At 44.5% G+C, this 24,488-nt stretch overlaps 1 protein-coding gene across 3 annotated transcripts in view; it reads left to right on the top strand.

The window, feature by feature from the left end:
• The window catches only part of PLEKHH3 (pleckstrin homology, MyTH4 and FERM domain containing H3), a 187,654-nt gene extending 163,380 nt beyond the window's left edge, over nt 1-24,274 (top strand). For all 3 annotated transcript variants that reach the window (XM_033918211.1, XM_033918207.1, XM_033918212.1), the window contains 4 exons: nt 434-554; nt 3,401-3,865; nt 9,350-9,541; nt 23,029-24,274. In XM_033918211.1, the coding sequence (XP_033774102.1) occupies nt 434-554; nt 3,401-3,865; nt 9,350-9,541; nt 23,029-23,160 (910 nt within the window). In that variant the 3' untranslated portion in view covers nt 23,161-24,274. The remainder of the gene's footprint in view (nt 1-433; nt 555-3,400; nt 3,866-9,349; nt 9,542-23,028) is intronic.
• Nucleotides 24,275-24,488: the final 214 nt, after the last annotated feature.

Below are 24,488 nucleotides of genomic sequence, written 5' to 3'. Positions count from 1 at the left end.
ACCTGGGAAAAGCCATTGATTATTCCTGGGAGTAAGCAGGATGGAACCTTGCTACTTTTGGGATCCTGCCAGATACTTGTGACCTCAAGTGGCCACTGTTGGAAACAGGATACCGGGCTTTGGTCTGACCCAACTTGGCAGTTCTTGTATTCTTAATTACGATAGGAACTGGCACCCTTTTAGAATGGCCTAGAAAGAATAGTTAAGAATAACATTTCTCAAGCACTGGAGTAAGAATCAATGTAGAAAAGATGCTTGAAGGCCAAGTTCTTAAAAATTGGAAATTCCACTCTAAGTGTTGGTGTGGCATGCCCACAGCCAAAGATTCACTATTGGAGGTGAGGTCAGTACAGGAGCTTTATTCCCCTTTTCTAATTTGTACATTCTTAGTTGATATTTAGTAGTGTGTTTTTTTTTTTCCTTTCTTTTCCAGTCTGTCAGGTGCTGGGAGAGGTTGTGACTCTCCTTGGAGGCTCTGCTTTAAACTTTATTGCTTCTTGGATACAGAAGAGGTGCCCAAAGACAGCATAGAATTCACTTTTCTTTATGAGCAGGTGAGTAGGGTCCTGAACTGTGCTTCGGTGCTTTTGAGTAAAGTATTCTGTGTGGCGTGTTCAAAGTATGAATGGTATTACATGGTGGAATAACAGAGGGATCTGCCTTGATGGCTGGAGATGGCCCTTCACTCCTAGGACTGGGAGTGCTGGGGAAGGGCAAGGTGTAGGTTTCAAGTTGAGCTACATTGCCCTTACATAGTGCTTTCCCTGAAAAACAGCCTGACCTAGAATTGACAATTTGATTCTTCAGATATGTGGTGGAGTAAGCAAAGAGCAATATTTTATTTACAGAAAATAATCTTCTTCACTTTTCCTGGCAGTAATTATCTACATCATAGGCAGCGGAATGCTGCTTTGTTTGGGGGGGGGGGTCTCCAGGAGCTCTGCCCTGGCACATGACCTCTAAATAGCTCCCGAGTCCCCCACCCACCTCCTCCTGGTGCTTTAGTTAAATTTTCAGCAACCGCCACGCAGCATCCACGAGCAGGCCTGTCCCCAGAAGTAAAATGAAGGGTTCCAGGGAAGACCTGCTATGTGGTGGCTGCCTGAAGATTTAAGCAACACAACCGGAAGAAGGGTAGGTGGGAGGGCCAAAACAAAAAATCAACCAAAAATTTTGGGGGAGGCCATGGCCCCTGTGTCCTCTCCTGTTCCGATGCCTATGATCTACATGCATTGCCAATCTTTCTCAGCCCAGGTAAACCAATAAACTGATTATAATTGGGGGGGGGGGTGTCTTTGGGTTTTCATTACACTGAAAAGCCCTGAAAAATCACCTGCCCTTGGGTGCTTTGTCACATGGCAGCCGGTGTCACGGTTGGAAGACATAATCAGAGTGTGTGCTGCAGCACTGCCCTTCTAAAGCAGTGGGAGCTTGTGCTCCCGCAAGTCTCTGCTTCTTTCACCAGCTCTGCCATGGGCACAAAAGAGAATTTCAAATGCAAAAAACAAGTACTTTTGTTTATCACAAGAAGTGCCTGCTCTCACATTTTAAACCATCTCTAGTTCCAAAAGCAAAGCCGGTAAAGATGAAGAGAGCCGTGGGAGCAAAGGCATCACTCACTGCCACTGGGTCTGGGAGAAAGGGCTGATGGTGGAGGTGAAAATGGGAGGAGGAGGCTCAGGCTAAAACAACATGAAAGTTGTGTTTTGGGTCATTGAATGGAATTCACCTAAAAAGCCACAAGACGTTTTTTCATAAACCCTTATTTTCTTACCCTTGGGGAGTACCTTAAAAAAAACCCCAAACCCTAAAATTCTAAATGATAGACCCCAGAGATCAGAAATCCTGTAGCAGGGCCATTCAGGTTTTCCTTGTCTGGGTCATTTTTGTCTCTTGGCTTTTCTTTCTCCATAAGAGTCAGTGGTGTGAGTCACTGGCAGCTGGACAAAGATCTCTTGTCTTCTGCCCCAGCTGTGCTCTCGGAGCAGGTCGCTGCAGAGGCCGAGTCTCAGTGTTTTGGGTTTTCTGTCAGAACAGCACGTTTTGCATTAAATGTATGCTGTGCACCGAAAGGGGGAACTTTAGAGCAGACACCATCTGCAAATACAGCAGCAAAACATGTTACACCTCTTCAAAACCAAAAAATGTTTTGCTGTAATAAAACTCATGATAAGCTCTAACACTTGGAGCCAAAATTAAAAAAAGAAAAAAAATCAAAGGAACATAGAGCTCTGACACCTATGCTTTTTCACAAGGCTTGTATTGGGACATCCTATCTTACCATAGGTCTAAATTTCTTCCTTGTAAGAGAAAATGCCAGAAGCTAAAAAACACCCACTGACTTTCAATATAAAAATCATTTTTTAATATGGGGAGAAAAGACCTCAGGCCAAGAGCTTCTCAATCATTAGTTGTACTTTTAAGTCTGCAAAAACTCTGTAAATGCAAAACTTGTTTCATACAGAGCAACCGAGCACTTAGCTGCCTTTTCCTGAAAATCCACTTCTTACATTCAATCGTGGCAAATTTCAAAGCAGCTTATACAGCACTTAAAGTTCAAATTGTAAACCCAAAGTAGTCAAAATAGGGGGGAGTGTCTGAAGCAGCACCCAAACTTGAAGATCACCCTTCACCAGCCACTCTTAGGGGGGGGAAGAGTGCCAACATCTTTTTGTCTTGCACAAAATGTGGGCCTCTTGCTATCAATTCTCTGCTCAGTGGCTTTGCCAGGAAATATAGTGCAGTTATGTATTACCGTGGCCTTTCTTTGATCTTGTTTCTGAAGCCCAGAAAAATCACATTCACCTACCTGAGGTCAATGTAAGTGTTGCAAGGAAGACGAGGAACATAAATTTCACTCCATTTTATCTCCTGTGGTGGCTGTGGGTAGAGTGGGTAGGGGAGGGGGGTGGGATTCCAGTTCAGGATGTTCCTGCACCTACCAGAAGAATGAGAAATCCTTTTTACTAGTTTTGGTGTTTTCATCCAGCACTCTGCTCTTCCTGAGTTCATCCTCTTCCTGGGTTCATTTTATGGTGGGATTCTTGAAGTCTTGGGGCCATTTTAAGGCCCAAGTGCCTCTTCTAATGAATCAAGTTGCATATTTTTGCCTAGAATGCATATGTTAAATGGATGCTCCTAGCCTTTTGCACAGCAGGAGTTGGCCATTTTAGTGTATGGTTCTGAATAGTCTGTTCTCATTGACTTTGCAAACCAATTTCAGGAACTCATTCTTCGGGATTTTGTTGGTCTGATTGGTACATGCAACTGTGTCATACAGAAGACCCCAGAGCATTATTAGGGGAATTTGTAGAAAATGAAACTGGCTCTGATAGTTCTGTTAACAGTGAAGTATAGGTGACACTGGCTCCTGCTACACCTGCATGCTTTTCTTTTTCAGGCTCACGAAATGGTTATACGAGGTTACCTTCCAATGACTGAAGATACTTTGCAATCCTTAGCTGCCTTGCGGCTGCAGTTCTTGAACAGTGACTTTTCTACACATGCCCCCTTCCCCAAACTGGAGGAGCTCTTTCCCTTGCACATCCTTCAGGCGCGAGTTCTGGCGTCCAGCAAACCTCCCATCTCATCCAAAAACTGTCCTATGAGGTTTCATAAAGGATTGCTTTCTGGAACACTGCCCAATGGCCTCTGGAACCACTCCCTGCTCAAACAGAAGGCGGTAGAGGACCAGAAGTTCAAAGGCCGCATGAAGGAAGAAGGGGCCAGCATGATGGCAGCCATCATAGACAAGTGGAAGCTAATGCAAGGGATGGACAGAAATGAGGCTGTAATGGCCTATTTGTCAATCGTGAAGGAATGGCCTGGTTTTGGATCTACCATGTTTGATGTTGAGTTCTATATGGTAAGCTGACATTTAACAGTACTTGAAATGGCTAAGGATACAATTTATGTGTTAACCTAAGATGCAGTGACCATGGCTTGAAGGATCCATAAAGTGTTAAGGTAGACCTGGGGGTAAGCAGCATGAAATTTTGCTATTGTTTGAGATCTTGTCAGGTACTTGACTTGGATTGGCCTCTGTTGGAGATAGGATGCTAGGCTAGATAGTACTTTGGTCTGATCCACTATGGTAATTCTTAGGTTCTCTAAAAGTGTTCCTGATGGCTTATCTACATTGAGATAATGTTCTCTGTTCCCTCAGATTTGGACAGGTTTCCTTGTCCCTACAGGTGTTATGTTCAATTTAATGACTATTTTTCTATCTCTGCACGAACTTCATTCATAAGCAGACAGAGAGCAGAAAAATACTGGAAGCAGTGGAGCAGCTACTACTATTAATTATTTCTAGACATAAGCAGCATTGTGCAGAGTCACAAAGGATAAGAAAACAAGTCACAAAGAGTGAGACAACAGGCCCTGCTCGAAAGAGCTTACAATCTAAACAGGCAGGACAGACAAACAAACAAGATGTCATGGATACAGTTAAGGGGAATGGCTAATCAGCTGGCTGGGTAGGAGGGTAGAAGAGTAGACCAGATGTCTGTGGATTGGCACAAGCATGCAAAGTCACCTTTTTGTCACTATTGGCAGCCTAGCTGACTTCAGAAGTGGACAAAAGTGTATTACTGTTGTTCAGAAGCCATTTCATGGCCTCTGTTAAACAACTTGGTGACGTCAGTAATATCACAAGCATATTAAGTCTCAGTAGCAAGGTTCAAGGCTAAATTGGCTATCCCATATTCTAATTACAGGGACATCGTGGTTGGTTGAACCATGATGGGGAAATTTACATAATGGTTGGTTTAAAGATGTGAAGACTCAGAAAAATTGAGAAATATGTTAATTCCTTTTCAGAAATGGGAAAATTACAATTTTTCAACGTTTGTTTTTTTTTTTTTAACTTGGGCCTTTACATCTTTGACTCTTGGCTAAAGAAGGCCCTTCAACTTTGTAATGCTGCTTACCAGTCCTAAATCCCCAAGAACAATTGAAAAGAATGTCTTAAAGAAAAACATGTTCACTGGTAACTCTATTTTCTCAACGGAAAAGCTGTTTATGGCAGATTTGAAACTACTTGGGAATCTGCATCTCATTGAGATACATTGAAATGGGACAGATTAGGATTTTTTTTTTTTGGGGGGGGGGTCTAGGTAATGGTTTTCCTGTTAAATGAAGAAGACTTAAAGTTGCAGGTCATTAATGAAAGGCTAAAGCCTGTCCTGGTTTTTATACTGATATTGTCCTGTTCTTCTGGGGGAAATTAGAATCTTACTTTCAGTGGGACAAGACCAGTAGATATTGAGTGTGTCCCCGACAAGACCTAGAGCCACCTGGTGGGGCTATCTTTTGCATAGAAACTCCTTCCAGAGCAAAACTGTTTCAATTTTCTGTTAAAAGAATCATCTCTGAATTAAGAACATAAGAATTGCCGCTGCTGGGTCAGACCAGTGATCCATCGTACCCAGCAGTCTGCTCACATGGCGGCCCCCAGGTCAAAGACCAGTGCTCTAAATGAGTCCAGCCTCACCTGCGTACGTTCCAGTTTAGCAGGAACTTGTCCAACTTTGTCTTGAATTCCTGGAGGGTGTTTTCCCCTATAACAGACTCCGGAAGAGCGTTCCAGTTTTCTACCACTCTCTTATGTTTGTACAGAATCTATCCCCTTTCAACTTTAGAGAGTGTCCTTGAGGGTGAACAACCTGTCTTTATCTACTAAGTCTATTCCCTTCAGTATTTTGAATGTTTCGATCATGTCACCTCAGTCTCCTCTTTTCAAGGGAGAAGAGGCCCAGTTTCTCCAATCTCTCACTGTACGGCAACTCCTATAGCCCCTTAACTATTTTAGTTGCTCTTCTTCATGCAGTATCCAGTTGAGGGCGCACCATGGCCTGGTACAGCGGCATGATAACCTTCTCTGATCTGTTCGTGATAGAGAATGACATGGGGAAAAAAATTTGTCCCAGTCACCGGACTGCCTTCCCCTTCACCGCCCCATCCCTGTCCTCTTCACCGCCTCGTCCCCGCAGCATCCACACTTCCCTCTCGCCACCTCACCACCCTTCAGCGGCCCGAGAATCTCCCTCCCTCCCCCTTACCTTTGCGGTGTAAAGAAACTTAAGGGAGGGAAGGTGCACGGTCACCGATCGCGAGCATGGCCCCTTCCCTCCCTCCGGCCAAATATATCTCTCTCCTCCTTACCTTCGCGGCGCTTTAGAAAAGAAACTGATGCTGCCTGTGCCGCCCTGCAGTTGCGTGTGTGTGGGCGGAAACTTCTCCTCTGACAATTGTCATTTTATAAACACAAATAAAACAGAGCAAGGTTCAACAAAACCCATCTCCCCTCCCTTTCACAAATATCCCCTTCACTATTGTGAAAACTGAACAAACCAAATTACTACAGAATGCTACATAGAAAAATCAAGCTAACAGAATACTTTAGTCACACATGGCAAGAATAATGTTAGGGGAGTGCAACTAGGGCAACTGCCCCCTGGTCAGAGAGAGAGCCCTAAGTCAGCTGGAAGCTAAAGAAGCACAGCCGGTCCCAGTTATGTCTAATACCAGCTCTAGCAGGATACACATTTCAAATCTGAAATATTCTAATCACAAAATATAAAATAATTTTATTTTTTATCTTTTTGTTGTCTGGTAATTTAATTCTTCAAATCACATTGGTCTCAGGCTTTGGTTTTAGGTTCCTTCTGTCTTCATCGTGGTATGGCTGGCTCCTGAACGTAAAATAGGCACAAGAGGAGCTGGGGAGAAGATGCAGAGTCTGACACGGGCGCAATTTTTTTTTACCACAGGAGTAAGACTTTTTACTGCTCCCATGGAGCGGTAAAAGGTCTTGTCCCCATTGCCGCAGGGCACTGAAAGGTCTTGTCCCTATTCCTGCGGTAAACCAGTTGCAAATATCTCCATTCCTGCAGATTTACTGCAGTGACCCACGGTTTATCGCAGTAAACGGTCCCCATGTCATTCTCTAGTTCCTGATCCCCTTCTTTATCGTTCCTAGCATTATGTTCGCCCTTTTTGCCACCGCTGCGCATTGCGTGGACGGCTTCATCGACTTGTCGATCAAAACTCCCTAGTCTGTTTCCTGGAAGGTCTCTCCAAGTACCGCCCTGGACATCCTGTATTCATGCATCCACGTTGAATCTCATTTGCCATGTCCCGGCCCATTTCTCGAGCTTGATTATGTCGCGTTGCAGATCTTACAATCCCCCTGTGTCTTCAGTACTCTGAATAACTTCATATTGTCTGCAAATTTAATCACCTCACTCGTGTTACCAATGTCCAGATCGTTTATAAAGATGTTGAAGAGCACAGGTCCAAGCACCGAGCCCTGCGGCACCCTGCTGGTGACACTCTTCCAGTCTGAGTATTGTCCATTTACCCCCACTCTCTGTTTCCTATGCTCCAGCCAGTTTTTAATCCACATGAGTATTTCACCCTCGATTCCATGGCTCACAATTTTCTGAAGTAGTCGTTCATGTGGAACCTTGTCGAACTTCTGAAAATCCAGATATACAATGCCAACCGGGTTGCCCCTGTCTATCTGCCTGAACAGGGAAAGCTGCCAACTGATTCCTCCTCATGCACCACTTTTAGGACGGTTTTCTGACATTTTAGTGTTCTGTAGTGAAATAACAAATCCCTAGTGACTAAAAACCCAGATTGTAATGTTTATGGCAAACAGCCATAGTTAGTTAAAAAAATGTATATTTCGCTTATACACGGCCATGTTTCTCTCTCTAGGGCTGTGTCGAGAGGCTAAAAAAGAACAGTAGATGTTTGTAAAGCACAGGCACAATGTAACAAACGTTTCCTCGTTGCTGTGGTCACCTGACTGCTCGGTCCAGAAATAGCACAGACCCAAAGAAAATTACAAGTCCCTCTTACGAGTGCATCCAGTTTCTCTCAAGGAAAGCAGCAACAAAGCTTTCTACTTTTTTTTTTTTAGCCTCTGATGCAGCCCTGGAAAGGGCAAAACATGGCTGTGTCGGGCTTTTTAATTATTGTACATAAGAACATAAGAACTGCTGCTGCTGGGTCAGACCAGTGGTCCATCGTGCCCAGCAGTCTGCTCACGCGGCAGCCCTCTGGTCAAATACCAGCGCCCTAACTGAGACTAGCTCTACCTGCGTACGTTCTGGTTCCCCAGCAACTTGTCTAACTTTGTCTTGAATCCTTGGAGAGTGTTTTCCCCTATGACAGACTCCGGAAGAGCATTCCAGTTTTCTACCACTCTCTGAGTGAAGAAGAATTTCCTTACGTTCGTACGGAATCTATCCCCTTTCAATTTTAGAGAGTGTCCTCTCGTTCTCCCTACCTTGGAGAGGATGAACAACCTGTCCTTATCTACTAAGTCTATTCCCTTCAGTACCTTGAATGTTTCGATCATGTCCCCTCTCAATCTCCTCTGTTCGGAGGAGAAAAGGCCCTGTTTCACTAATCTTTCACTGTATGGCAACTCCTCCAGCCCCTTAACCATCTTAGTCGCTCTTCTCTGGACCCTTTTGAGTAGTACCGTGTCCTTCTTCATGTACGGTGACCAGTGCTGGACGCAGTACTCCAGGTGAGGGCACACCATGGCTCGGTACAGCGGCATGACAACTTTCTCCGATCTGTTCGTGATCCCTTTCTTAATCATTCCTAGCATTCTGTTTGCCCTTTTCTCCGCTGCCGCACATTGCGCGGTCGGCTTCATCAACTTGTCGATCAGAACTCCCAAGTCTCTTTCCTGAGAGGTCTCGCCAATTACCGCCCCAGACATCCTGTATTCGTGCATGAGATTTTTGTTACTGACATGCATCACTTTACACTTATCCACATTGACGCCTATTTCAAGCTTGATTATGTCACGTTGCAGATCTTCACAATCCCCCTGTGTCTTCACTACTCTGAATAACTTCGTATCATCCGCAAATTTAATCACCTCACTCGTACCAATGTTCAGATCATTTATAAAGATGTTGAAGCATGTCCAAGCATGTATGCGTTCTGAAGTGCATATGTGGTGATTGAAGTTGGGACTTTTTTTCATTGATCTGCTTGTTTGCTACCCATGTCTGTAGTTAGATGAAACATAGAAGCATGATAGCAGATAAAGGCCAAATGGCCCAACCAGCCTGCCCATCCGTAGCATCCACTATCTGCTCCTCTCCCTAAGGGATCCCATGTGCCTGTCCTGCACTTTCTAGAATTCAGACACATGCTCTGTCCTCACTCTGCTCCAGCATTAGGTTTTTAAGGCTTGTGGTGCCACTGTTTTGAACAGTGCTGCTGAAAATTCCCAGATAAGGCCCGGAGAAGGCAGTTATTTGGATAAGTGCTGTTGACTGATAGGTTGATATATTTAACCCTTTTCTCCATTTTCATGCAGAGCTCAGCTGGCAGCTTTACTCAGAAGCTGTGGCTTGGAGTCAGTGCCCAGGCATTATCACTGTACAAACAGGGAGATGTGGAGCCCTTTGACAGCTTCGGCTATGGTCAGATCGCCTCTTTCAGCATCTCGGACAGTAACACCTTAAAAGTATCAGCCGGAGATAAAGATCTTCTCTTTGAGACAACAAAGGTAAAACCTAGTTCTGTTGGAGTGATCGGTATATATTTTTGCTACATAAAATCATTGGGCTAAAAAAAAAAAAAAATATATATATATATATATATATATATATATATATAGATAGATTTTTTTAAAACATTATACTCCGCCTTTCCCCAAGCAGCTTATACAGTAACAACAAATTGTTAACCACACAGATTACCAAAAAAGAACCCACTAACAGGGAAATTCTATAACCAGCTCCTAAACGTACGCATTAATAGGTGCCCTGCTGATGCCTAAGTTAATTGAAAAATGTCATCAAACAGCAAAAAACGGAAGTGTTGAAGTGTACTGACCCCTAAATAAAGACAGCTGACATTGTGGCTAGGTAGCCGCTTAGGCCACAGAATGCCAAAGTAGGCATTGCCAACGCTGGAAGTGGCATTAGGCAGGCTAAAGTGACTACCTAGCCGCAATTCACAGCAAGATAGGCGACTGAAATGTAGGCCTGGAAAACCCTGGCCTACATTTCAACTGCCTATCTCTGCCGTCACAGGATCCTAAAATTAGGCTGCAGCAGCCAAAAGGGGAAATTATCCCCGATCAGCTGAGCCAGCAGTGCTTTCCGAAGCAAGTCCTACCGACTCAGCTGATCGGGGGGAGGGGGAAATATTCCTACTGCGGTCAGCTGAATGGCTGCAACATGGGACCCCCCAACATCGGCAGGAGAGATGCCCACTTCCTCCTGCCGGAAGCCCTGAAGCACCTACCCCCAACTGCAATAGGCAGGAAGGATTTATTTATGGGGCCTTAGGCCCCTCCATGGTGCTCTGGGAGTCAGGTGAACTGAGAAGTGCACTGGCAGGGACGAAATCCGTCCGTCCCACACCCCTGGTCGGATGAGGTCTAGAGCTAGGGAGCACCTCAGGCTACAGACCTGAACACTGGCCATAAGGTCATACAAACCCTGGCCAAACAGGAGCGAACCCTTAAAAGGGAACCTTCTCAAGGGAGCCTTTAGCTGAAGTAGCACCCAACCACTGGTGAATCCAAGTCATTTGCCGAGCGGAGCCTGAAGAAGCTCCCAGCTTAGTTCAAGATGCTACAGAGTGCGTTGGGCAAAAATTTCAGACATGCCCAGACCACAAGGAAGTGGCTGCCTGCCGTAGCAGAAACAAAAATACACTGGAGATCAAAATGCAATCGTCAGTCCTGAACATCCTACAGGACAATCTCTCCATCTGAGGAAAACGAGGTATGCTTGGCGACCTGAGCCACAGCTGAATCCACCGTCAGTGGGACCAGTCTCTAGTTGAAGTCCGATGCCATGGGATACAACTTCTCTAAATCCAAGGATAACGGAACCCTCCATGGATTCCCAGACCTCTAACAGCACTTCCACCAAAACCACATTGCAGCAAGGAGGCGGACAGCGGAGGCTCAGAACTCCGAACAGTACATTCTGTCAGAACTGCGTGGTCTGAAACCAGGTTCTGTGTTCACAGTGACCCAAAAATAAAGATGGGCAGGCGGCTAGTCTTGAAGAGCCGGCACACCGCTTGGCAATCCGCAAGGTCTTGGAACCTATTGGTCTGGGTATCATCTAGATTCGCTAAGTTAGCCACCTCTGCTAATTCCGCTGAAGAAATAGGCGACAGCAAAGGCAGACACTGAATCAGAAGCAAGGATGGGGACGAGCCACCTGCTTTCTGTACCCCAGTAAAGGAATAAGTCGTCATGCTGGCATCCGAAGGTAGAACAAACTGTTGTACTGGAGTCTTGAGTGAGAGAAACAGGCAAAGCCCCTTTTACTCCTGTTTTTTTTTTTTTTTTTTTTGTTTTACAGTCAGATACCTCAAAGTCCCAAATTCTGGGGAAAAACAGTCACTGGCGGCCGGAACCGCTCTATGCGTCTCAGATATCACAGGATTAGCAGGCTGAGACTTTTTCCCGAAACCGTGCTTGCGTTTCGCAAAAACGCCATCCGTGCCCAGTTTAGACGCCATGATCGCAGCAATCGTGACTCCGGTAGAATTAAAGGGCATTAGGTCCATCATCCGCCACATCTAAGGCATGAATCCTTGCCATCCTGTCCTGAGGTAGCCGTCTGGAGCAAAAACAAAGCTAAGTCCAAAAAATTTACTTTTAAAAACTTTGAAGAAAATCCAAGATGGCTGCCACGGGTGCCGATTTTGCCTAAAAATTGCCCGTTAAAAACGCAGGAAAACATGAAAAATGGCGATTTTAGGATTTTACAGGTGGGGGGATCATGGCATGCAGGGAAACCCCCCAAACCCCAATTTGAGCACCCCCCAAAATCAGCAAACTCTGACTCAGACACCACAGAGACATGCTGCAATGCATTTCAATGGCAGCCAGCAATACACAGTGCAAGCATAGGGAGATCAGTACCTGAAGAGCTGATTAAACTGGATTTTTCAGGTTTTCTGACCGCCTCACCTCAGATCACGACCACCAGGACCCCTCAGAGAAATCAGGGAAGATACGCGGCGTGGTTCCAACCCCAGCGTACCTCCTCGGAACCTCAGCAGCCTGAGCGCTACCCCTTTGCGGATGAACCAGGGGAGAGATGGCTCCAGGTCCAAGTCTGCCCTCAGCTTTGGTGGGGGACGGGAGGAGGAAATACATTGTCTGCCTTGTAACTTTCTGGACTGCTAGTTTTCTGTCCTTAATATATCTCCCCTTTGGAAGGTTTCTCTCTGTTACTAATTCTGGCACCGAGTAAAACCAGGGTGTTGCTGTACCTCTGATGTGCATCAGAAACTTGTGCTGTCCTTAAATGGAATGTCGTCATATTTTTCCCATTTTAGATTATGCTCACAGAATAGCTTGAGCTAAAATGGAACAAAATCAACCCAACTAGAGAGAAAAGTTAAAAAAAATAAACTAAATGAGGAAAGCTTTTCTCCCTGCACACCCCTAGTCGCTAGTCAAAGTAAAAATAGAACAACTGGAGAGACCCATTGGGAGAGTGTGGTGAATGATTAAAGCTACAGCCTCAGCACCTGAGGTTGTGCATTCAAACCCCCACTCCTCCTTGTGACCCTTGGAAAGTCACTTAATCCCCCCATTGCCCCAGGTACATCAGATAGATTGTGAGCTCACTGGGACAGACAGGGAAAAATGCTTGAGTATCTGAAAAAATTCATGTAAACCATTCTGAGCTCCCCTGGGAGAATGATATATAAAACTGAATAAATAAATAGTGTGAAAAGTTTCAGCTTCTGATAACCAGAGCTGGTATTGTGATGTCATAATGCCTCATTCCACCAATGCCTAAGAGCCAACCTCATCAGTGATGTCACAATGGTTTGATTGTCCTATACTTAGCTCACTTTTACTACATTTTGATTTCTAGAGTGGTGCAGTGGTTAAAGCTACAGCCTCAGCACCCTTAGGTTGTGGGTTTAAACCTACGCTATTCCTTGTGACCTTGGGCAAGTCACTTAATCCCCCATTGCCCCAGGTACATTAGATAGATTGTGAGCCCACAAGGACAGACAGGGAAAAATGCACGAACAAATTCATGCAAACTGTTCTAAGCTCCCCTGGGAGAACGGTATAGAAAACTGAATCTATAATAATAAAATTTTAAGCGCCCATGTGCACTCGCGCCGCGTGTTCCCTGATCTGTCGCGGCGGCACGAGTGCGCATGCGCTAGATGGCGTGGAGTGAGGGGCCGGACTTAGGGGAAGGAGAGCAGGCCCGGGATTCGGCCCCGGCCAGGCAAGAGTAAGACCCCCCTTCCCTGCCGCACCCAGGCCCCGGGGTCCCCACCGGCAGAGGCAGAAAGACAGCGGTCGCTGGCTGTGCGGACGGGTTTTCGGCCAGGTAACAGCTGTGACTTCCCCCTCCCGTCACCGACCCTAGGTTACACCACTAACATGCTGCGACTCACCCCCCCACCCACCACAACTGAAACCCCCATTGACCCTCCCACCGCTACCAAACCCGGCAGGAGGAGCAGCGTCCCAGGCACACTAAACGCTGCTTCGGGTCTTCTACTGGCCTAATTTCCTCTGCCGCTTCCCTTTACACCTAACTCTTTAATCTCTCCACTGTAGTTCCTCTCTCATCTTTCTTCCTGTAAACCGTGCCGAGCTCCGCATTCGTGGAGATGGTGCGGTATATAAACCCAAGGTTTAGTTTAGGGTGGGGGGTTCAATGGAAGGCAGGCACGCAGGCTGGCATCGGGGGGGGGGGGTTTCCATGGAAATATGCTGCTCAGGGGGATGGGAGGCAGGCAGGCTGGCATGGGGGGGTTTCAATGGAAGGGGGATGGAAGGCAACGGAGGGGGTGGGGGGGGTTTCAATGGAAGGCAGGCTGGCATCGGAGGGGGGGAGGAAGGAGGCTCAGGGGGCACTAAGGACATAGAAAGGGGCACTGGGGGCACTATGGACATAGGAAGGGGCACTAAGGACATAGGAAGGAGGCACAGGGAGATTCACAGACAGAAAAAATGACAGTCAGGCAGCATGCAAGGAGAGAGACAAAGAAAAAAAATACCCAGACAGACAGACATCTACTCTAGCACCCGTTAATGTAACGGGCTTAAAGACTAGTAAATACATAAATTAACTAAAATCAATAGCCTCATGAAAAGCACTAGTGGTCTGACAAAAGAGACATCCCTGGTCCTTGGCCTCTGGGTATGGGTCCAGCTTATAGGCATAGTTCCCTCATACCAAGCTATTTTTGTGATGACCTCCAAACTGGAAGAGTGGCGAATGGAGCTCCACAGGATTCCCAGCAATCAATCTATCCATCATCCCTCAGATTACACCTGAAAAGATTTATAACTTATGGCTTGTGCTACTACTCTTACAGCAGAAGTGTAATAGTTCACTTTCCAAGTAGAGCTCGTAGCTCTAGCTTTAGCACAAGGAGATTATGAGGTTATGGAGTAGACTTCCATTTTAGAAGTAATCTGTAACAGTGGTGTGCCTGTTTTAAAAAGTAAAAAGGAAGTACCTACATTCTTTTTTAGAAAGTTTCACAGATGAAATAGGCATCTGTGCCATATGTACTCAACTAGAAGTTAAACGTTTGTACTGAAAAATGCATGTGAAAAACCGGATTGTCTTATCTACAGCACTAAGAAAATTAACCTCCCACCCACTGCACCCCTGTTGATGCTAATCACATTTTGCCATCTCTCCCCTGACCCCCCCACCTTCAAATCTCAGTGCCGGTGGTGCAGCACTATACTGGAGCACTCCCTCTGACCTATTCTGTCTGAGTGGGAGCAAGAGTTGTCAGAGGGGTGCGCACCAGAGTAGGCCTTAGGTGGCCTAGGTGAACTATGAGGAGGGAGGGGACCAATGTAAAAAAGACATGCTGATGTGGTATTGGATCTATAGGGTATGATTGAAGCGAGGAGATGGACATGCTGATGGGGGAGGTGGGATGTCAGGGAGAAGGACCCGTTAATTGGGAGGGCGGTCAAATGTGGCTTTGAGTGTGGCCTTGACTTATATAGAAGTCATACCAATTTTGGCCATTTTTAGTCCCATAATTGCCTTCAACTTATTCACAGGATTGATTTAAACAAGTATATTTCTATTGCAATAGGTGTGTCATTCGGGACGAGCAGGCAATATCCCAGTGCTTGCAAGCCATGCAGAAGGAATCCATTCCAGCTTTTAAATCCCTCCTACTTCATCAAAGGGCTCTGCTGCTATATTCAGTTTTTCCTTCTGTATGCAGCCGGAAGGAGTCTCTGATCTGCTTTGCTTATATCTTTATTTTTGTCAGGTTTTTTTGTGATCCTTTTGCTTAATTTCAGTGCTAAGAGCTCCCCTATTCGATGGTACAGCATTGCTCACCTACTGCGCTGTAGGGGCTTGAGTGCAGGCTGTTAGGCATCTGTAGAGGGTTCAGCGAGGTATCGCAGGATGCCTATTGCATTTCGCCTCCTCCTGTTTGTGTCCGCGGGGGTTGGACTCAGTCAGAGACAGCCCAAAGATTCAGTGCTGGAAGAACATTCCATTTTGAGGCAGTGATTTCTTCGCCTAGAGGCAGTTTACCTTTGGAACTAAGGCAGGGTGCAGCACATTGTCAGCACAGGTCACAGTGAGTAAGGCTGTTACAGCATATGAGGAAAATCATGGAGGGGGGGGTTCTGTAAATCTTCTTTTTAAAGATTTCTGCATTTTCCTTTAGGTTTTCCACTTCTAAAATCCTGAAATTGCTAGTTTTATCTTTTTATTTAAATGTTTTGCAATCGTTTTGGCATCAAAATGCTTCCATGGCAAACATCTTGGATTTCTCAAATTTCTAGTGATTTAGGCAAAGCACTTACGCCAGACATAAAACTAAATGTGACCCCATAGATATCGTATATCTGGATTTCCAAAAAGCCTTCAACAAGGTACCCCATGAGCATCTACTGAAGAAAATGTGGAGCCACGGGGTACACAGATGGATCAAAAATTGGCTGGCGGACAGGAAGCAGAGGGTAGGAGTAAAGGGACACTACTCTGATTGGAAAGGGGTCACGAGTGGTGTCCCACAGGGGTCAGTGCTGGGACCGCTGCTGTTCAATATATTCATTAATGATCTGGAAACGGGGATGAAGTGCAAAGTTATCAAGTTCACGGACGACACAAAACTCTCCAGCAGGGTCAGAACTGTTGAGGAATGCAAAGAACTGCAGAGCGACCTGAACAAACTGAATGAGTGGGCAAAAAGATGGCAGATGAGCTTCAATGTGGAAAAATGTAAGGTCTTGCACATAGGGAAAGGGAACCCCATGTACAACTATACGATGGGAAGGAAGGTACTGGGGGAAGGCAACCTAGAAAAAGACCTGGGGGTATTGGTGGATAAAACATTGAAGCCGGCGGCACAATGTGCAGCGGCCTCAAAGAAAGCAAACAGAATGTTGGGCATTATCAAAAAAGGTATCATTACCAAAACGAAGGAAGTTATCCTGCCACTGTATCGAGCAATGGTGCACCCACATCTGGAATACTGCATCCAATACATGTCGCCGTATCTTAAGAAGGATATGGCGATACTCAAGAGGGGTCCAGAGGAGAGCAACAAGGATGATAAAGGGCATGGAGACCCTTTCATATGCTGAAAGGTTGGACAAGCTGGGGCTCTTTACCCTGGAAAAGCAGACTTAAAGGGGACATGATAGAGACTTATAAAATCATGAAAGGCATAGAGGAGGTGGAGAGGGACAGATTCTTCAGACTAGCGGGGACAACAAAAATGAGAGTTCATTCAGAAAAACTGAGAGGAGACAGATTCAAAACGAATGCAAGGAAGTTCTTCTTCACTCAGAGGGTGGTGGACACCTGGACCGCGCTTCCAGGAGAGGTGATAGGACAGAGTACAATACTGGGGTTCAAAAAGGGACTGGATGATTCCTGGAAGCGAAGGGGATTGCAGGGTACAGATAGAGGGTTACTTTACAGAATATTAAACGAATAGGGTATGAACGTTTTAGGTATGGAACACTTACAGATCATGGACCTGGGGGGCCGCAGCGGGAGCGGACTGCTGGGCACGATGGACCCCTGGTCTGACTCGGCAGGGGTAATGCTTATGTTTTATGAATAGTATAACTTTGTGCGCTTCTATCAGCTACGTGTGTAAGTGCGACTCCCTCCCATGCTTTTTGACCAGACTTCACCATGTGTGTGCCTCAATATTCAAAGAGGGAAAAGAGCACTGTTTCTCAATAGGAGAGAAACAAAGTATAGAAAGAGCAGGGAGAATACACTGGGGTCTCCCTGTCCCACGGACCAGTGTACCATGCCATCTTAGAATGGAAGCACCAATTGAAATAGGTTTCCAATGCCACCTTAAGTTTGGGGAAGGAGGATTCCATATGCAAAGATAGTGAAATTTTGAATTCTGTACTAAGGGGGTATGGGGGAGGAGCTGTATAGTTGATTGTGTGCTGGCAGATGAAGAGTTAAGTGACCACTCTGATATCAAAATCATACTTAAACAGATTTGTGACATTTACACACAGGGTCAATTCAAGAGTGTGGAGCCCTGAGCCAATTTTTGTATTGGCTTCTCGCCCCCTTTCTCAGGTGAGACACTGGCACACAAGGTGCTCCTGATAAAGAGCATCAAAATTCCACTCTGACATCTATCCCTCCAGGAGTCTGAAGGCAGGCCAGACTGGGATTTGGACACCCTTTATCACTGGCATCCTGAGCCAGTGCCTCACCTGGTCTGTATGTTGAGCCAGCCCTCTTTACACACACACATGTATATTTACCCTTATTTTAATGATCTGTGTTGGTGTGTAAATGTTAAGACGCACTTTAAAGACTTACTCCTGTTTGTTGTCTTCAGCATCCTTTAGAATTAGGGATGTGCTGTTTGTCCTCTTGATGCAAAAATGAAGTGATTTGGATTACTTTGTGTTTGGGAACAGCAGACCTTTAGGTGGGTGCCAGAGTCTTTAAGGTCTTACTGTGTGCTAATGCTGATGGTTCAGTTTTTCGTGATCATGGTTTAATTTTTTCTTCCATGTCCTACATTTAATGTCTGGGCTGGTAGAGCTGAGCAGACGATACTCACATGGCCAGGTTTGCAGTGTTGATTGCTTGGTACTGCAAGTACTTTGTGTCAGCATTGCCTGTTTTGAGAGTCGACAGAAACCCTTTAATGCTGTGTTAAAATTGCACAAAGCCGTCTCACTGGGAAGATGGAACAGATGAATCCCTAAGGCCAGGTCACATCCCTGGAAGCAATTTACCGGGCTTGTCCATCAAAGTTGCTGTCTCTTGCTACAGTGTATGTGGCTTTTCAATCAAAGCAAAGTTGTCCAATGTACGACTTGGCGAACTTAATTGAACTGCCAGAATGTTGAGTCTGGCTTCAAGCCATATTGGAAACAAAGTACAGTGTACCATTCTGTACTGTTGAAATGTCATAATGCCAGTTACACGAGACTAACAGGCCACCTGTTGTGCAAAGAGGTACTGAAAAGCAAACAGTTCTGTGTGGTCTTGCTTTTGGCACTTCAACCCTGGATTGCAAGGTGAGAGTCCAGGACTTTGAGGGTAATTTCATAACCGGTTACTGAGGTGATGAAAAGCCATGTAGCCTCAAAGGGTGCTCTTATAAAATAGGAGCAGAAAAGCAGACTAAAATGCACACGTGTTTATTATATAACCTATGTGTGTTCTTTGTGGTTTCACCTAGACTCATCTATCAAAAATATCTCTACCTCCAAGTTGCACAGCGTCATATCATGCTACAGACTTGTGTGCTTGGGGTAATTAAAATAAAGGCAGGCCTTTTCAAAACGACACTCGGGGTGTAATTGTTTACACTTGGAACATGTAAAGTAGGAATTCAACACACACAGCTATCAAGCAAGCAGATTTATGTAATCAGACTTTTTGGAGAGGGAGAGGAGAAGGCCTGATGGTTACCTCTTCTCCTTTGGCAGTGTGCTCTTGAGCTACAAACCTTCATTCACAGCTACGCAGGTCTGTGTTTTTCCTACTTGTCTAGCTCAGACTAGTCCTCAGCAGGGGGGTCATGCCCCAAGGCTCCATCCTGCACTCAGTCTGGCCATTAGATGTCACTGTTGCCCAGTGACTAAATCATTCCCCTTGCAGGGGTTAATAATAATATTAATTTTATTCTTATATACCACCATACTGAAAAGGTTCTAGGCGGTTCACAGCAAATAAAATTGATACATTCAATACAGATGAAAATACAAGGTGAATGAAAAGGGCTTATTAAAAGTTAAAACAGATTACATTAAGATACCAACCTATCAAGTAGTTGTGTCTTTAGCAGTTTTCTAAAATCAGCATAAGAAGGAACCTCTAACAATTTTTCCAAGCCATACATTCAGTTAGCGGCCTGAAACGAGAGAGTTCTCTCAAGGAACTTCTTGTAATGACAGGATTTTATAGAGGGGTATGTGAACAAATGCACTCTGCGTGTACTCTTATTAGAGTGGCTCAAAAAGAAGTGAGGAACAAGATAGCCTGGTGACATACCAAAGACTGATTTATAGTAACATAGTAGATGACGGCAGATAAAGACCCAAATGGTCCATCCAGTCTGCCCAACCTGATTCAATTTAAATTTTTTATTTTTTCTTCTTAGCTATTTCTGGGCAAGACTCCAAAGCTTTACCCGGTACTGTGCTTGGGTTCCAACTGCCAAAATCTCTGTTAAGACTTACTCCAGCCCATCTACACCCTCCCAGCCACTGAAGCCCTCCCCTGCCCATCCTCCACCAAACGGCCATACACAGACACAGACCGTGCAAGTCTGCCCAGTAACTGGCCTAGTTCAATATTTAATATTATTTTCTGATTCTAAATCTTCTGTGTTCATCCCACGCTTCTTTGAACTCAGTCACAGTTTTACTCTCCACCACCTCTCTCGGGAGCGCATTCCAGGCATCCACCACCCTCTCCGTAAAGTAGAATTTCCTAACATTGCCCCTGAATCTACCACCCCTCAACCTCAAATTATGTCCTCTGGTTTTACCATTTTCCTTTCTCTGGAAAAGATTTTGTTCTACGTTAATACCCTTCAAGTATTTGAACGTCTGAATCATATCTCCCCTGTCTCTCCTTTCCTCTAGGGTATACATATTCAGGGCTTCCAGTCTCTCCTCATACGTCTTCTGGCGCAAGCCTCCTATCATTTTCGTCACCCTCCTCTGGACCGCCTCAAGTCTTCTTACGTCTTTCGCCAGATACGGTCTCCAAAACTGAAAACAATACTCCAAGTGGGGCCTTACCAATGACCTGTACAGGGGCGTCAACACCTTCTTCCTTCTACTGACTATGCCTCTCTTTATACAGCCCAGCATCCTTCTGGCAGCAGCCACTGCCTTGTCACACTATTTTTTCGCCTTTAGATCTTCGGACACTATCACCCCAAGGTCCCTCTCCCCGTCCGTGCATATCAGCTTCTCTCCTCCCAGCATATATGGTTCCTTCCTATTATTAATCCCCAAATGCATTACTCTGCATTTCTTTGCATTGAATTTTAGTTGCCAGGCATTAGACCATTCCTGTAACTTTTGCAGATCCTTTTTCATATTTTCCACTCCCTCTTCGGTGTCTACTCTGTTACAAATCTTGGTATCATCTGCAAAAAGGCACACTTTTCCTTCTAACAAATGCATGAAAATTTGAACAGAATTCTAGACTCTTGGCAGCCAATGGAGTTTCTGATAAAAAGGAGTAATATACTCACATTTTTTTTAAACCAAAAATGAGGTGGACAGCAGTATTCTGAACCACTCTCAATTGTTTGAGAATTTTCTTATAAGCACCTAAGTATTACAATAATCAAGAATGCTTAAGATGGAGGACTGTACCAGCAAACGAAAAGAGGCTTCATCAAAATATTTCTTAATGGTGCAAAGCTTCCAGAGCACCTAAATACATTTCTTAAATAATAAATCAGTATGTTCCAATGTCTTTTAGAAATATAGAAACATGATGGCAGATAAAGGCCAAATGGCCCATCCAGTCTGCCCATGTAAGATGTTTATCCAAAGTCACTCCCAGTATTTTTATAGATTGTTCTGTATTATAGTCTAAACCGTTCACATGTATCGTTGTTTCTTCGATCTTGTCATTGGGGGTTGCAAGGAAAAATTTAGTTTCCGCATTTGTGAATACTGTCTCCAGAGCATCCCCAGCCCTGACTGGCAAGCGTAAGATCTGGCTCCTCTGTATGACAATGTGTAGCACTGCCACTGGGCCAGCCTGATTTCTTAAATTGAAGGGATGGAAAGAAAGAGAACTTGGGAATGAAATCCAAAAAAGCAGCAGTATCAAAAGTTAAGAGGATATCTTGAGCAACTGAACTGATTTGGCATCCTTAATACATTTCTTTAATAACTGTTGAGCCTTAAATGGTGAAGATATCTATGTGGGCAGATAGAAATTGTATAAAAAAGGCAGGAGACTTGGAGCTACAGTTCTGAGATTAGCCTTGAGGAGAACAGTTTCTGTAAGTTAGTTACCTAAAAAGTGTTTGCAACCTAGTGCAGGAATCTTGGGCTGCATTTAGTGGATATGTTATGCATTTTTCAGTTGTAGCACAAGGCAAGTTACATTGTTTATTTTGCACTTGATACATTGCCTTTCAGGGTAAGAATCAAAGCAGTTTTCAAATCTATCAATTAACCCTTTAATTGGCAGATGGTGAAACGGCTGCTTTACGTAACTTGATGTTGAATGAGAGCCATAGAAGAGCAACAATGCCAATAAAGAGTTAAAATATTAATAGAAAGAGAAAGAAAGGAACAACAATGTGTTGACAGGAAGGGTGGAAAGGTAGGGAGGGAGGGAGTAAAGGGAAGGCATGCCATTGCATGCCAGCACCAGCTTTATTAGAGAACCTCGTAGAAAGCTTGAAGGGAAGCCCAAAGGGAAGGCCCCAAGTTCAGCAGGAAAAGAGTTCCAGAGGAAGGAAATGATTAAAAAAAAAAAGAATGCTGTGTTAATTCCAAGATGGAGCAATGAATAGAAGAGACAGATAACTGATTACCATCAGCTACAGCAGGGATAATCCTGTCCCAGGTAGGGGCTGGGGGCTCACAGCCTATTTTGAGACAATGGAGAGTTAAGTGACTTTTCCCAGATCTCGAGGAGCAGCAGTGGGATTTGAATCCTGGCTTCTCGGTTCTCTGTATACTGTCCTAACTTTAGGCTCCTTCTCCATTCCACACATACATGGGATCTTTTTTTTTTTCCAGGGAATAATATCCCCATGGAAAAGAGATACTAAAATATGCAGGGACTTTGTATCCACTGCAGAGGCTTTTTCCTTTTGAAACTCAGTGCAAAGTCCATAGGTAAAAAGTAGCTGTAGGCTTTGTCCTAAGGTGACTGGAAATTAAACCATCATAGCCTATAAATCTTTTGGGATATTTTTGCATTTATTTTAGTTTTAGCCGCTTTGGGGGTAATTCTATAAGGAAGGCACCCATAAATAACCCGAATAGCTGCATCTATGTGGGAATATACACGTTAGTACGTAAATGTCAATTTTCTTCCCACAGGCTTTTTATAATCTGGCACCTAATTGCAACAGCATCTGCATTGAAAATACATTTGTACTTTGGTGGTAGATAACTTTCTTAGAGAACCTACCTGGATGAGGTTTTCAAGTTGACATGTTTTAAACAGAAAAACTACCACAGGAAAAAGCAGGTTTAAACAGCTGCAGATGGTTGTTTTTCCTGGGAAATTTCCAAGGGGAATTATGCTCACACATTTCCCTTTTTGAGAACATCACACAGTCCTGTGGGTAGAAATATCTGTGGACTATACATTTATGTGGGTATTTCTGAAAATGTTCTCCAGAAATTGGTAGGGGATTTCATAGTTTGTACTATACCTTAAAAAATGCACTTAAACCTCCTAGAATCTGTTGCTTTGAGGTATTATTTGCTCTGACTGCCTTTCTGTGGTGCACTCAAGGTCCTGACTTTTAATTGTATTAATTCTTCCTCTTTGCTTTCTTAAGGTGGACGAGATAACCCAGCTGGTAAACACATACCTCACCAGCGTTGGTAATGGCCAAACCCAACATGAAGGGGATGCTGACTGTAGCCCAGAGAACCCCATAGAAGCAGAACTTCCAGCTGAAGAAGTATGAATGACAGATTCCACTTGACCAGATCTTGAGAGGTGCAAACCTAAAGCACTTACTTGTTGCCCATGCGCAACACCTGCGACGGACCTGGCATGGCTTGGATCTCCCAGCATCTAATGGCAAAATGGTAGTCCTTCACTCCTGTGGTGGTACATCAAGCCTTTTTGGTGGAAGTGTCCTGTCCTAGGTTCATTTAGATGCTTCAAAAACTGTTAATGCTTGCAAGGTCCTTCATATCATACTTGTGCAACGTATGTTGTATGTATATATATTTTTTAACGTTGTTAGTTATATATTGTCCCTGAGCCACAATCATGGTTTAGAAGAAGATATCTGATAATGCCCATAACTACTGTGGTAGAAACAGCAGGTGGTGATATCTGAACATGCTGTACAGGAACATCTGGCACAGGATGAACTGCTGTATTTTGGGGTGCCATTTCACTGAACACCATTTTGGAGAGCATCGGAGTGGGCTGCCATGGAACCATGGGGATGGCCTCTGATCTTTTTCATGAGCTGCTTTGAGGGAAACCACTGCGAACCGGCCCTATTTTCCTTCCACCCCAACTGCTGTCCAGCAGTCTGCACTGTTATTTACTTCTGGAACCTGTTGGATACTTGATTTGCCCCGCTCATTACACTGGTGAGCAGCCAACCTTTTCCTACCCCTGCCCCTCCCATTGATTTTTTTGGCATCACTGTAGCAGAATCACTCCATGTTGACTACTGAAAGCACACTGAACTCTCTTGTTGATGAGTAGTTTAAGAGGTAGACCTCGTGGAGCACACTGGTATGTCATTTTCCTGTAAAAACGTTCTTTAATGGGGAGAAGGGAGTGGAAAGGGTTCAGTGGTGGTAGCCACAGCAGACGGTACGGTTGATCTCTTATCTTCCTTGGACAGATATTCAGCCCACTTCTTTGTCACAACTTGAAAGTGGTATGATACCGGATCCGAATGCGAAACAGAGGCCCCATAAAGAGACTCTCTTTACAAATAGATATTAAACTCTTTTAGTTTTGTAGAGTAGATTGCTTTAATTTATTGATATCATAAAATTATATATAAAGAAAATAACCTCTTTTTTTTTAATATAATCTGTTTTACCACTGGATAAGTAGTTATGTCTCTCTAATTTGCTCTTACTTATATTTAGCTATGTAGAGTCCTGACTGACTTCTAGGTAAGTTTCACTCATTTTAAACCAATACATAGTCTGTAGGAAACAAAGTTCTGGTATTCTGCTTCAACCAAGAGGCCATTTTGCATTTATTTTTATTTTGCTGCAGTTTAGCAGAGCTGGGTTGATCCTGTGTGAGGAATTTCTT

The sequence above is a fragment of the Geotrypetes seraphini genome, chromosome 13, assembly GCF_902459505.1.
Source record: "Geotrypetes seraphini chromosome 13, aGeoSer1.1, whole genome shotgun sequence".
Taxonomy (NCBI): Eukaryota; Metazoa; Chordata; class Amphibia; order Gymnophiona; family Dermophiidae; genus Geotrypetes; species Geotrypetes seraphini.
Note: the sequence above shows the minus strand (reverse complement) of the source record. Positions and strands in the feature narration are given on the sequence as shown.